General features: G+C 39.8%; 1 protein-coding gene across 1 annotated transcript in view; it reads left to right on the top strand.

Moving 5' to 3' along the window:
* LRRC2 (leucine rich repeat containing 2) overlaps positions 1-13,973 on the top strand; it is a 34,343-nt gene extending 20,370 nt beyond the window's left edge. The window contains exons 4-8 of the mRNA XM_032161798.2: positions 26-162; positions 2,859-3,004; positions 5,362-5,517; positions 11,300-11,436; positions 13,885-13,973. Of these exons, the coding sequence (XP_032017689.1) occupies positions 26-162; positions 2,859-3,004; positions 5,362-5,517; positions 11,300-11,436; positions 13,885-13,934 (626 nt within the window). The 3' untranslated portion in view covers positions 13,935-13,973. The remainder of the gene's footprint in view (positions 1-25; positions 163-2,858; positions 3,005-5,361; positions 5,518-11,299; positions 11,437-13,884) is intronic.
* The last annotated feature ends 949 nt before the right edge of the window (positions 13,974-14,922 follow it).

Genomic DNA, 14,922 nt, shown 5'->3' on the forward strand with positions numbered 1-14,922 from the left:
GGAAGTTAACTTTCTCTGATGACAGGTTGTTTGAAGAACCTGAAAGAGCTCAATGTGAGTTTCAACCACCTGAAGAGCATTCCTCCGGAATTGGGAGACTGTGAAAATCTAGAGAGACTGGATTGTTCTGGAAATCTAGAATTAATGGAGCTACCCTTTGAAGTAAGAGATAAACATTTCTGCACTACGATTTACTTTTATTTGGTTTATGACATAGAATGGCCTATAATATGGCAAGAAGTTTTAACATATGAAATCTATCTTTATTATATCACATTTTCCTGACATTTCAATCACCGTATACTGGTCTTTAAAAACTCTTTTTTTTTGAGATGGAGTCTTGCTCTGTCACCCAGGCTGGAGTGCAGTGGTGTGATCTCGGCTCACTGCAGGTTTTGCCTCCTGGGTTCAAGCAATTCTCCTGCCTCAGCCTCCTGAGTAGCTGGGACTACAGGTGCACACCACCACGTCTAGCTAATTTTTGTATTTTTAGTAGAGATGGGGTTTCGCTATGTTGGCCAGTCTGGTCTCTAACTTCTGACCTCAGGTGATCCACCTTCCTCGGCCTCCCAGAGTGCTGGGATTACAGGCGTGAGCCACCGCAACTGCCCTTCTTTAAAAACATTTTATACTAGGTCAGAACCCAAATTTAAGTTCAGAAATGCTATCAAAGGAAAACCAGGCAAAATTTCACACGAGAAATTTTTATTTAATGCTTGTTAATGCTTGTAATATATGATGCCTGTTGTCTCTAATGCAGATCCTGATTTATTTATCCACAATGGTAAAATTGAAAATAAAAGGGGTAAAATTTTTTATATACTCATAGCAAAACTTGTAGATGATTAAAGTAGTCCTACAGATAGGATTTAAGAAATCCACTAATTTAAAAATATTCATTAGTTTCTTTTGGTCTGTATTCATGGAAAAATGATTTTAAATCATTTTCTGATAAAGTAGAACACATAAAAGTGAACAATTTTTAATGCCAAATTAAACTCAATAAGCATCTCATGCTGGAGCGAGACAAGGATGTCACAATCCTACTGGTAATTAATGAGCTAAAAATGGTGATTGCTGGTGACAAGGCACGGGACACCGATTGCCATCCTAGAAGGGGCATTATTTTCCTTTCCTGAATGCTGCAGGGTAGGAGGAAGTGGCTGCTTCTAAGTTGTTAGCACCCATTCTACCCTAGGAGATGCACAGCAGGGGTCCTGGTGAGGGTGCACAGCCAGGGGTCATGGTTCCCCGCACAGATCCACTCATCTCCCAGTCTTTTCCAGTTCAGGCAATGGCTCAATCTTCACACAGATGTTAAGGCTGGAAGTAAATTAAGTCATCCTTAACCTCTCTTCTCCCATGTGCCATATCCAATCCATAAATAAATCCTGTTGAGCATGCCCTCCAGAATAAACTCTGTCTAACCATTCTTATCACCTTCCCACTGCCACCCTGGTCAAGACAGTGTTGTCTGTCATCTGGACTGGGGCAACAGCCTCCCTGTTTGCTTCTCTGCCCCTTCTTCTACCTTTTCCTCCTTTACTGAAGTGTAATCCACATACCATACTACTCACCCATTCAAATTTAGGCCATTTCCATCACTCCTTCCCCACCCACTACCCCCAATTCTCTCTTGCTCCTTTGATATGAATCCCCATTCCCACTTCCAGGACTAGGCAACATGGGAGGTGGAGGCTGAGATCTCTCCACTGCACTCCAGCCTGAGTGACAGAGTGAAACTCCATCTCAAAAAAAAAAATCTAATTATAATTGTTGAATTGTCTCTTTGTCCTTTTAATTCCATCAGTTTTTACTTCATATATTTTAAGTTGTTAGTTGCATATACATTTATTATTCTTGTATCTTCCTGACATACATCAGGGGAGCTCCTGCTATTGACCCTTTTATTATTATGAAATGTCCTTCTTTATTCTTAACAATATTGTTTCTTAAATATAATTTGTCTGATATTAATATAGTCACTCTAACTCTTTTATAGTTATGTTTTACATGATATGGTGATATGGTTTGGCTGTGTCCCCACCCAAATCTCATCTTGAATTGCAGCTCTCATAATTCCCACACGTCATGGGAGGGACCTGGTGGTGAGGTAATTGAATCACGGGAGCAGGTCTTTCTTGTGCTGGTCTCGTGAGAATAAGTCTCATGAGATCTGGTGGTTTTATAAATGGCAGTTCCTCTGCATAAGCTCTCTTTTTGCTGCTGCCATGTAAGACGTGCCTTTGCTTCTCCTTTGCCTTCCACCATGGTTGTGATTCCTCCCCAGCAATGTGGAACTATGAATCCATTAAACCTCTTTTCTTTATAAATTACCTGGTATCGGTTATGTCTTTTTTGTGTGCAGTGGCATAATCTTAGCTCACTGCAACCTCCACTATCCGGTTTCAAGTGATTCTCCTGCCTCAGCTTCCCAAGTAGTTGGGATTACAGGTGTGCGCCAGCACATCCAGCTAATTTTTGTATTTTTAGTAGAGATGGGGTTTTGCCATGGTGTTCAGGCTGGTCTTGAACTTCTGGGCTCAAGCAATCTGTCCACCTCAGCCTCCCAAAGTGCTAGAAGTACAGGCATGAGCAACCACACCCAGCTTGCACTGATAATTTATAGCAATATAAAATCCTGGAAGGCAGCCGCAGTGTATTATTTATCTTAACTTCCCTACATGTACACAGTGAATGACACATCTGAGGTGCTTCAAAATACATACTGTATTGATCTGCTTTGCATATATTCATAGAAATGCCTTTGGGGAAGAAATACCAATCTTAAAATTATTAGTTGAACTTAATTCCCACTCTTATAAAAGTAATTAGAACATTTTGTTATTCATTTCTAGTTAAGTAATTTGAAGCAAGTTACATTTGTAGATATCTCAGCAAACAAGTTTTCCAGTGTCCCAATCTGTGTCCTGCGGATGTCGAATTTGCAGTGGTTGGATATCAGCAACAATAACCTGACCGACCTGCCGCAAGATATAGACAGGTAGCTACTTGCATTCTAAGGTGAGGTGTATGTATTAGTTACTAACGCTTCGAACACTGTTAACATTTAAAACATGTACAGTACATGAATGTTCTTTGGAATCAACTAATTTTCCAGAATTTATTGTTTCCAGGAAATCAGTTTCCAAGGAAATTATAGAATAAGACAATTTCCAGTCTGCATCATACATGTATGTGTTTACGTGCATTTGAACACATCTTCATTGTCTTGATGAACTTTAATTTGCTTTAGTCTTCCATAGAATGGCACCACTAACTTTCCTTCACTCTACAGAAGTGGAAAAGTTAATTTATTAAGTATAGAATAGAAACATGTCACTGTATGTTTAGAATATCAATGAGGACAAATTTTATTAGTTTCACTTATTGATTCATTATACATAAACTTTCAAACAAAATTGATATACTTAGCCAGGTTTTCAAATTATATTCTTTCAAATCAAAAGTACACATATTTTCAAATTTTTATTTTTGGTTGAGACAGGGTCTTGCTTTGTTTCCCAGGCTGGTCTCAAACTCCTGGGTGCAAGCAATCCTTCTGCCTTGGCCTCTCAAAGTTCTGTGATTATAGGCATGCCACTGTGCCTGGCCCAAATTATATTCTTGCAGCTATTTCATGTCTTTTAAAATAAGAATTATCATGTAAGATTCAGTAATTCACTTATGATATTATTAGACTCCAGTATGGCAAGCCTAGAGAATGGGATGGGTTTAAAGTGGTAAATGAAACACAATCTCTGGCATCCTGGAACCTACAATTTATTTTTATATTTATTTATTTATTTATTTAATTTATTTTTAGACAGAGTCCCACTAGCTGACCCAGGCTGGACTGCAGTAGTGCAGTAATGGCTCACTGCAGCTTCGACTGCTTGGGCTCAAGCAATTCCCTCACCTCAGCCTCCCAAGTAGCTGGGTCCACAGATGTGTGACATCACACCTGGCTAATTTTTTAAAATAATTATTTGCGGAGACAAGGTCTTGCTGTATTACCCAGGCTGGTCTTGAATTCCTGGACTCAAGTGATCCTCCTGCCTCAGCCTCCCAAAGTGCTGGGATTACAGGCATGAGCCACCGTGCCTGGCCTACAATCTTTTTTATAAAGAAACACAAGCAAGCTATGATGACACAGAGGCCAGCAATGGCTTAGGCCTGAATGCCATCTTGTATGACTTTTCTTTATTCCTGGTACATGTGATATGTATTGATGCTTTCTAGGCTTTTGAGACTAAGAGGGAATCTTATAGTTTGCAACATGGGAACTTTATGAAATATTTGTGTGATAAGCCAAAGTTTTGGAAATAAATGAAAGAAAAATTCCCAAGGGGAGGCCACTGAGTTAGAATAAAATGGAAAACAGAATAAGACATATTTGGAACATATTTTGCTCATTTACTTTTCACTCTGCAGTTGCCTTCCTGTCTTAAAGTTGGAAGATGTGATGAGAGAAGGATAATAACTGGGCTTTAAAGATATACAAGAGGAGGCTGGGCACAGTGGCTCTTGGCTGTAATCCTAGCACTTTGAGAGGCCAAGGAAGGAGGATTGCTTAAAGCCAGGAGTTCAAGACAAGCCTAGGCAACATAGTGAGACCTCGTCTCTCTCATTAAAAAAAAAAAAGGTGTACCAAAGGAAGTACATTGCTAAAATCTGTTTATTCTCATTTCAATTCTAGTATGATTGCCTTCCCATGCCCTGTTAACCCTTGTAAATGCAGTAGACTCTCAGAAGGGACATAGTGATGTTTGTGGCTCCATCATGGCCTAGTGTGTATTGTGCAGTATGCTTATCCCGCTGCTATAGCTGTGTCTTCAACTGGTGATTAAGTCAGTAAAAACTTACAAAAAATCATGTCACCTGGCATGACTTTAGTTATTTAAAACTTAGGCAGAGCATAGTGGCTCATGCCTGTAATCTCAACACTTTGGGAGGCTGAGGCGGGCAGATTGCTTGAGCCCAGGAGTTCAAGACCAGCCTGGACACTATGGCAAGACCCTCTGTCTCTACAAAAAATACAAAAAATAATTAGCCGGGCATGGTGGCATGTGCCTGTAGTCCTAGTTACTCAGGAGTCTGAGGTGGGAGGATCATTTGAGCCCAGGAAGTTGAGGCTGCAGTGAGCCGAGATTGTGCCACTGCACTCCAACCTGGGCAACGTAGTAAGACCCTGTCTCAAAAAAAAAACCAAGAACAAAACTTAGAATAAGTTGGTTCTCATAAAGGTCACATGTATAAAATAAAGTAGGGACTTCCTGTTAGAATTTATTTGTAATTCATGTTGGTTTTCTTAGCTATGATGCTAAGTCCAGTGCTATGATTGTTTTTACCTCTTCTTAGGCTAGAGGAGCTGCAGAGCTTTCTCTTGTATAAAAACAAGTTGACCTACCTTCCCTACTGCATGCTGAACCTGAAGAAGCTCACTCTGTTAGTCGTCAGTGGGGACCATTTGGTGGAGCTCCCAACTGCCCTTTGTGACTCGTCCACACCTTTAAAGTGAGTAGCCCAGAAATCCCAGTAGACACACTCAGACACAGGTAAGGAGTGAGAAGCACCGGAGCCTGGGAAGCTGTCTCAGGACCCGGATTAGATGGCTCTCATACTCTGAGAACCTGATCCCAACTCACAGAAGTTCTGGTGACTTTTTATAGGATTTTGGAGTTTGTGGCATATGACACGAGGAAGAGGCATAGGGTTCAGAGGATTTCTGCACAAATGCTGCATGCTGGTTGATGGTGTTGTGAGACATATGTCCAGGGCCTGTGATCTCTCGCTCAGTGCTCACATCGCTGCTGGCCTGGAGGGGTCAGCAGATGTTGAAAGGACCCTCCCTGGTTGCTTCACCCTTCTTTAGGTTTCCTTAAGTGAACCTATAAACCACCCACAACTAAGAAAAACCATCCATGCAAATGTACTCCAAATAGCCTTCAATCTGGGGATGTGGAAGTGGACTTGAAAAGTCCTAGCTCCACCCTCCCCTGAAATGACTCCAAGGCAGCTGATAGCTCCCTGGCAGCACATCCTCCCAGAATCTGGAGCTTTGGGGTTGCCCCATTAATTCTACCTGAGACCATTTTTGTCCATCCCTAGCGGTTTGGGCCCTCCCCACATTCTTCACACGAGGCTGCTCTAGTAAGAGCCACCTTCTCTCTGTCCAGAGACCAATTGGCCTTGAACACCAGGTGGCTCTTAACACAACCACTAGCGAGAATATTTCCCCAGGACTCCTGGTTCTTCAGTGGTAAGAGCTTACTGTCAGCAGAGTTCAGTCTTATCTTCCTGTCCTTGCAGTGAATGCATGGCAAACAAATAAAGAGGTTCGACTGCTGGAGAGAAAGAGACCAACTTCATATCTGCATAAGCACAAGATAAACAGGGTGTAAGACATCTCACACATGCCCTACTCTGCTCCTTCCACTAGAACAGGTCTTCCACTGTGCTTGGCTGTGTGTGGAATATTGTTTGAATAAGAAGAGGACCACTGGTGAGAGGGGTAGCAGGACTCCTCCCTAGAGCCCCTTCCACATCCAGCTCCTGGAAGCAGGCTTGGCAGCTTCACGTCTCATAGCAGTCAGGGTAAACCTGTCACCTAACTAAAGTAATTTCAAATGATATAATTGTAGGACTCAGAAATCTAAGAGAATCAGATGGAAGCTCTTTGAATTATTGAAATTTCAATAAAAAAGGATACAGGTTTGCATAAAAATTTAACAGCTTACTGATTCTTAGAAATAACCTGTAGAAGTTCAAGACCAGCCTGGCCAACATGGTGAAACCCCATCTCTACTAAAAATACAAAAAATTAGCTGGGCACAGTGATGGGCACCTGCAATCCCAGCTACTCAGGAGGCTGAGGCAGGAGAATCGCTTGAAACCGGGAGGCGGAGGTTGCAATGAGCCGAGGTCACACCACTGCACTACAGCCTGGTGACAGAGTGAGACTCCATCAAAAAAAGAAAAAAAAAAAAAAAAAAGGAAATAACCTGTAGAAAAATAATGGAAGAAATGATGACATTAATAATAATAACCAAAAATCTAAAATATCTAGGAAAACCTCTAGTGAAAATAGTTCTCTTACATGAAGAATATTAAACAGTCTTCCCAAAGAATAATAAAGAAGACTTGAATATTTGAAAAAGGTATAATGTATCTTTTCTGGGTGAAAAGGTGGTAAAGATGTGATTTCTTCCAAAAATTATACTTAAGTGTAATGTAATTCCAATCATAACTCTAATGGAATTTCTTTTTTGGAGCTTGAAAAATGTATTTGACAGTATATGTAGAAGGACAAAAGCTAAGGACAGTAATAATAATTTTAGAAAACAAGAGTAATGTGACAGAACTTGGCTTGTCAAGGATTATAGTGTGGCTGGGCACAGTGGCTCATGCCTGTAACCTAACCCTTCGTGAGGGTGAGGCAGGAGGATTGCTTTAGCTCAGGAGTTCGAGACCAGTGTGGGTAACATAGCAAGATACTGGATCTACAAAAAATTAAGAAATTGGCCAGGCATGGTGATATGCCCCTGTAGTCCTAGCTACTTGGGAGGCTGAGGCAGGAGGATTGCTTGAGCCCAGGAGTTCGACGTTTCAGTGAGCCGTGATTGCACTGCTGCACTCTAACCTGAGCAACACGGCAAGACCTTGTCAAAAAAAAAAAAAAAAAAAAAAAAAGCCTGGCTTGGTGGCATGTGCCTGTAGTCCCAGCTACCTGGGAGGCTGAGGTGCAAGGGTCGCTTGAGCTTGGGAGGTCGAGGCTGCAGTGAGCTATGATTGTGCACCACTGCGCTGCAGCCTGGATGACAGAGCAAGACTCTATCTGAAAAAAAAAAAAAAAAAGAGAATTACAATACATTTTGAAGGGGTGACCTCAAAATGATGCAATGCTGGGCAATGATTTGTAGGTGAGTTATTGGAAGAGAATAGATAGTCCTGAAATCAATGCTAATACGTGATATAGGAATTTTGATAAGCAACTGGGGAAAGTATGAATGACTTCATATGGTATGAAGAAACTGGCTAGTGATAAAGCCTGTTCTTCACTTTATAGCATAAGAAATCTTGGAGTACGTTGCTATATATGCCATATATAGTTAATATCACAAATATATGGTATAAATAGCATACAGAAAGAAAACTAGACCAAGAGACAAGTTAAATATAAAAAGAAAGTTATTAAAAGAATAAGGAATGCCATGTTAATGATGATGGCTTGATCCCTTTTAACACTTATACACTTATCCTTTATAAGAGCCTATTAAAATGAAAGGAAAAAATTTAAAATATGAGAAATCTCAACATTTTTATGAGATACATCAAGCAGACAGAATAGCAGTCATTGATGAAAGTAAGGTGAAACAGACCAAATGCCAGAGAACAAGCCGAGGAGCAGGCCAATCTGTCCTGAAGATGCTTGGTGGCCAGAAATTTCGGTACAGGGAGTTGTAGACAGAAATATGGTGCTTAAAACAAGAGGAAAAACGGAAGAATTTTTATATCAACAGGCACCCCCCAACCTCCTCCTTAATTACAATGGGCAGACCACTCTGTACCAGCAGTCCAGGCCCCAGACCAAAAGCCTGAGATTTTCTCTAAGGTAGCCCTGGAGAAAAGACCCCAGAGTTCTGTGTTTGGCGACTGCCCTGGGGACCTGCTAGCTCCGTCCCTGAGTGATCACCCACAGTGAGGCCAGTACCTTGGCCAGCGCTGCATACATACTCAGGGGCCCAGCCAAATTCTGCTGTCTCATTCTCAGATATGAAGGCATTACCAGCCTTACCAGATAGTTGTCACAAAAATGTAAATGTTATTTATTGATTTTCAATTTTAGAATCAAACTACAGGCAAAAGAAAAGTGAGATGTGATTACACATCAGAATGTGTATAGTATTGACCTTAACAAAGTAAAAGTACACAATGTCTGTGATTGTGCTTTGAGATGCATCAAAAACAATGAGATGTCTGACATGGATAGATGGGTGGATAGATGTGCAAACAGATGGGTGGGTAGATGGGTGCATGGATGGGTGGATAGATGGGTGGACAGATGGGTGGGTAGATGGGTGCATGGATGGGTGGATAGATGGGTGGACAGATGGGTGGATGGATGGTTGGATAAATGGGTGGATGGATGGGTGGATAGATGGGTGGATGGATGGTTGGATAAATGGGTGGATGGATGGGTGGATAGATGGGTGGATAGATGGGTAGATGGATGGGTAGATGGATGGGTGGATGGATGGGTGGATAGATGGGTGGATAGTTGGGCGGATAGGTGTGTGGACAGATGAGTGGACATGTGTTAAAGCAAGTATAGCAAAATGTTCAACATGGAATCTAGGGGATTGTACATGGGTGTTCACTGTGAACTTTTTTCTACTTTTGTAAATATTTAAGAATTTTCATAATGAAATGTTTAAAAAGTAAAATAGTAGGTAAAAATTTGGAAGTGTGAAGGTTGGGAAACTGGAAAGAAGGGGAGAAATACCAACACTTGATTGAATGACATGAAAGTATTTGTCCTAAGGTAAAAGGTATTTTAAATAGATTAAGGAAAAACAGTGATAGACCAATGAAAAAAGATTGCTTTTGGGATCTGAAGAGTAATCAAAGGGAGGGTGAGAGACTATTGCTTCACAAAGAAGCACGATTACATTCTGAAGATTTAAAAATATGTACAATGATTACTTTGATTAAAAATTTTAAGAATGATAAAATGTAGGTATATTTCTTATTTTTGAATAGGGAAGGATGATAAACATTAACTCAATGAAAAAATTATAAAGGAAAAGTTGAATGGTTCTATCTACATTAAACATTACAACTTTTAAACTTTCTCCATGTTCAGACATTAAATAAAATTAAAAGGAAAATGAAGTGGGAAATATATAGGTATACTAAAATACAACACTCGTGGCTCATATCTTCCATATATACAGCCCTTGTCTATAATCCAATGAGAACGCACTAACATCTCAAGACAGCAGGGCCTGCAATTGCAACCAAAAACTATTTAAGAGATTTACTGTTTTGAATTGAAATAATTATAACATTTTTCACATTGATACATCTTTGAAAATTGTGAAGATGGAAGATCAAATGCCATTTGGGTTTCCCCGCTTTAGCTTGTGTGTGTGTGTGTGTGTGTGTGTGTGTGTGTGTGTGTGTGTTTTAGCAGTAGTTCATCTTTCATTTAATTTTATTCTTATTTTTTCAGAGATGGGGTCTCTCTCATTCTGTTGCCCAGGCTAGAGTGCAGTAGTGTCGTCATAGCTCACTGGAGCATTGACTTCCTTGGACTAAGCGATTCTCTTGCCTCAGCCTGCTGAGTAGCTGGGATGACAGGCATGTGCCACCACACTCAGCTAATTTTTTATATTTCTTGTAAAGATGGAGTCTCTCTATGTTGCCCAGGCTGGCCTCCAACTCCTGGCCTCAACCGTATCCTCCTGCCTTGGCCTCCTAAAATGCTGGGATTATAGGCATGAGCCTCTGTTCCTGCCCTATCTTTTATTTATTTATTTATTTATTTATTTATTTATTTATTTATTTATTTGTTTATTTTTGAGATTGAGTCTCGCTCTGTTGCCCAGGCTAGAGTGCCATGGCATGATTTCGGCTCACTGCAACCTCTGCCTCCCAGGTTCAAGCAATTCTCCTGCCTCAGCCTCCTGAGTAGCTGGGATTATAGGCGCCTGCCACCACACCCAGCTAATTTTTGTATTTTTAGTAGAGACGGGGTTTCACCATGTTGTTTAGGCTGGTCTCGAACTCCTGACCTCAGGTGATCCACCTGCCTCAGCCTCCCAAAGTGCTGGGATTACAGGAGTGAGCCACTGTGCCCAGCCATGTCCTATCTTTTAAATACCCATTTTGTGGGGATTTTCCTTAAGTCCTTTGTAATTTGGACACATCATTTTAAAGTTGGATGTCCCTTACTGGGAGTAACATCAAACATTGCATGACTACATGCAGCTGTGAGGATCTGCCTGAGAGGAGGTGTTACTGTCCACTCCATGGCCTCCTGTCCTCTCTGCCTGTGACTAAGGAGCTCTCATTTCCCCATCAGGCCTCTGAAAAGTCTGTACTTTAAAATTGGCTCTATATTACTGTTGGATTATTCCACACTGGAATTCCACTGGTGATGCTAGTATCATGTGGTCAATTGTGACTTTTAAAGATAAGCCAGAACTTGGGATAACAGAGGTTATTTTATGTGAGGAATTTTGCAGTTTAAAATGCACAGGTGATAATGTGATACTTTCCATGCTTTCTCGAATAGATTTGTAAGCCTTATGGACAACCCTATTGATAATGCCCATTGTGAAGATGGCAATGAAATAATGGAAAGTGAACGGGATCGCCAACATTTTGATAAAGAAGTTATGAAAGCCTATATTGAAGACCTTAAAGAAAGAGGTGGGTTACTCATATTTAAAAATTATTTAAAATTAGTATACAGACTTCCACTTACGGAATACATTTGTTAATAGAAGTCAAATTGACAAAAAATTTATTGGTTGAGGGGCATGTTACTTTGTAAATTATTTTTCCATTTACCCTCCAACACACTCCAAATGATACATTTCCTTAAAATATCAAATCGTCCTAGTCCATTTGAATGCTTGATGAATCATCCACTGTTTGACAGAGAGGCTGGGAAACGTGCACTTAAAATGTCAGGGTTGCATTACTAACCATACGTGAGTTTTTAACTAAATGATATTGACAAAATAGTATCCTAAGTTACTAGAAAAATAAGATGTCATTTCAAAATCCATTTACATTCAACTTTTGAAAAAGTTATCTCACATAAATCAAGAACACTTACATAAAAATCACAAAAGGGAAAGCACAGGATGGCCAATTTGTGCATAGATGCATTTAGTTTTGGTTCCCATAGGGTGGTGAGAATACAGAGGGGCGAGGGGGGTCAAGTACCTCAGGAAAGGGTGGGAAGGCTTTTTCCCAGCGCCAGATTCTGGCGGCTGTTTCCAAAGGAGTGGAGAGATCCTAATGGTGTTCTGGAAGCCTTAAGCCCTTCCTTCCATCACAAGACAGCTTCCCTAGGAAAAAGGCATACATCAGTCTTTGGTCTTCTAATCACTGCCTCCCTTCTGGGTGTGGATGCCTGAGAGTCATTCCTTAATTTTTCAGTTCTTTGATGAGCTAGGTGCAGACCTCGCAGGAAGAGAGATGTCCCACAGGTGGATTTAGGAAGGAAGAAGCACTGGCCCTGGGCCTCTGCTGATGAGCATCTGTGGGCAGGCTCCCTCAGCCACCCTCACAAAATGGCATGTGTGAGCATGCCCCTCCCTCATCAGTAGATGTCTGAAGACGATTAGTCACATTCAGATAGTTAGAAATGATGGAAAGTGTCACTTATTGGGCAAATTAAAAATTGTTTCAGCTAAACTAAAATTTCTATATGGTTACTTTTAATCTGTTTGGATATCCCTAATTTTGAATGCTGAACTAATATGAAATAAATTAGAAATTTATTGTAAATGTGAAACTGAAATAACAGAACCATTTATTTGTCAAAATTTACCTTTGGGTTGTATGGTTTTCCTCTTGTGAGAACCTTTAGTGTTCCATTTTATTCATTTATTTATTCATAATTATATTGTAGTGCTATTATGTAAAACTACAAGAAAGAAAGAAAATAGGTGTTAAGTTTTGGATCTATGTGGCCAGCAATAATAATTTGCTTTTAAAATTAATCAATTTAAATAAAATAAATATATTTATATATTATAAAACATCATTTAATAAATATATTATTTATTATTAATTTTATTGATAATATATTATTAGTTATTATTTACTTAAATAACTTAATTTATTTTAAAATAATTTGCTTTTAAAAATTAACTTTAGGGATGATAGATTTTTAATTTGTTCACTTATTTCTAAATAATAATAATTTATTCTGTATATATTCATATATATTAGATTGAACACATGATATTGCTAATATTCAGCTGGTTTTGTCCTACAGAAATGACACTTTTTAATGTTTCAACCTAGATATGGTCAGGCATGTACTCTGAATTTTAAAAAATTTGTTCGTTTTCTTTTCTTTATCATGGTGTCTTCCCTGTTTTCCTTCTTTCCCCATCAGACCAATGTCTGAGTGAAAAAATAGTAGATTTAATCTGCCCACAAGGACCTACAACCTTGTGTGATTCAAGAAGGATGAGGATGTGAAGCCCTCACTGGTCCTCAAGCTTTAGTGAACATAGGAATGAGAGTTTTTACTCATCAGGCCTGGGGCAGGGCCTGAGAAAGTACACCTCTGACCAGCTCCCTGGTGATGTTGACGCCTTGTGTCTGAGAAGTACACTTTGAGAGCCATTGGTATAGACCATCCTTTGACAAAACTTTGGCTGTGAAAGGAGAGAGAAGAGGGGTCAGCATCTAGTGGGAAGAGCAAGGCTGAGAGAAGGTTTACTTTCAAAGATCATGTATGGTTTAGGAACAGCCCAAACTTTTCTTATAAACGGTACCCTCTGCCACCTACTAGCCACAGTCCCAAGTCCATGACCATCTATTTCTATTTTGTCAACTATTAATACTATAGGGTCATACAGCTTCCAAGATCTTGATGTAACTGTGAGTTGGCTGGAAAGATGGCCAAAGAATGAAAGTTAATTATTCTTAGATATAAACATTTCTAAAGTTGGACTGCACATTTGTGATGGCTTACTTAACGGTGACAAATGCATTATTTATCACCTATACAGTATCTCTGTACTTAAAACATGAAGTGACAATAATGGGTATATTGACATAGGCCATAGCATGTAGTTAGATTTCATAATAAAATGGTGAATGATTGAGAATATTTTTTTCTTTCTGTTACAGAATCTGTTCCCAGCTATACCACCAAAGTGTCTTTTAGCCTTCAACTTTGATATCCATCAGAAGACTGCAAATCTCACTACTCTCTGGAGCTATATATAAATCTTTGTTATGATCATGTCATATAGGAAGAATGGCTTGTGCTTAAGGACAAAGTCTAGAAACCACTATCATAGTTGCTAAGAAAAATGGTTTTCAAATGTCAAATACATGAATATCTCCCTCCATGGACTGGAGAATTGAAAAACTGGTTTATAGATTGATATTTCCAGGTTCATTTGCATACATTTGTTTCCAAATAATGCACATTTAATATGTTTTAAAATGTCTTATTTTTAAGAATTATAACTAAAAGACCAAATACTGAAGTTAAGTGCATTGTTTTCAGGAATCAAAAGATAAAGGGGCCGGGTGTGGTGTGGCTCACACCTGTAATCCTAGCACTTTGGGAGGCCGAAGTGGGTGGATCACCTGAGGTCAGGAGTTCCAGACTAGTTTGGCCAACATGGCGAAACCCCATCTCTACTAAAAATACAAAAAATTAGCTGGGCATGGTGGCAGGTGCCTGCAATCCTAGCTACTCAGGAGGCTGAGGCAGGAGAATCACTTGAACCTGGGAGGCGGAAGTTGCAGTGAGCCGAGATTGTGCCACTGCACTCCAGCCTGGGTGACAGAGCCAGACTCTGTCTCAAAAAAAAAAAAAAAAAAGATAAAGGGTTGGTGAAAAGAGCATTTATACTGGACTAATCAGATGAGAGTATTTTGTTATTTTGAAAGAGTTTAATTATTTCTTTTACTGAGAAAAATCTTCCTTGAGTTTATATAAACTGCTATTTCCATATGTTTTAAGTTATATTTTGGCAAGTGTAGACTCCCAGGAGAGACTTGTAGGTACAATCTAGGCCTTGAAGAAAGAAAGGCTGAAATATCTGCCCATGCTTTGGGCACGAGATGCTCAGATGGTGCATGGGTAGCTCTAGTTGAGGAAGTGTGGGCCTGGCTGTTCATGGGAAGTCTTCAGTGGCCTTCATGGACGGCCAT

Source organism: Hylobates moloch, unplaced genomic scaffold, assembly GCF_009828535.3.
Source record: "Hylobates moloch isolate HMO894 unplaced genomic scaffold, HMol_V3 SCAFFOLD_8, whole genome shotgun sequence".
In the NCBI taxonomy this organism is placed as follows: domain Eukaryota; kingdom Metazoa; phylum Chordata; class Mammalia; order Primates; family Hylobatidae; genus Hylobates; species Hylobates moloch.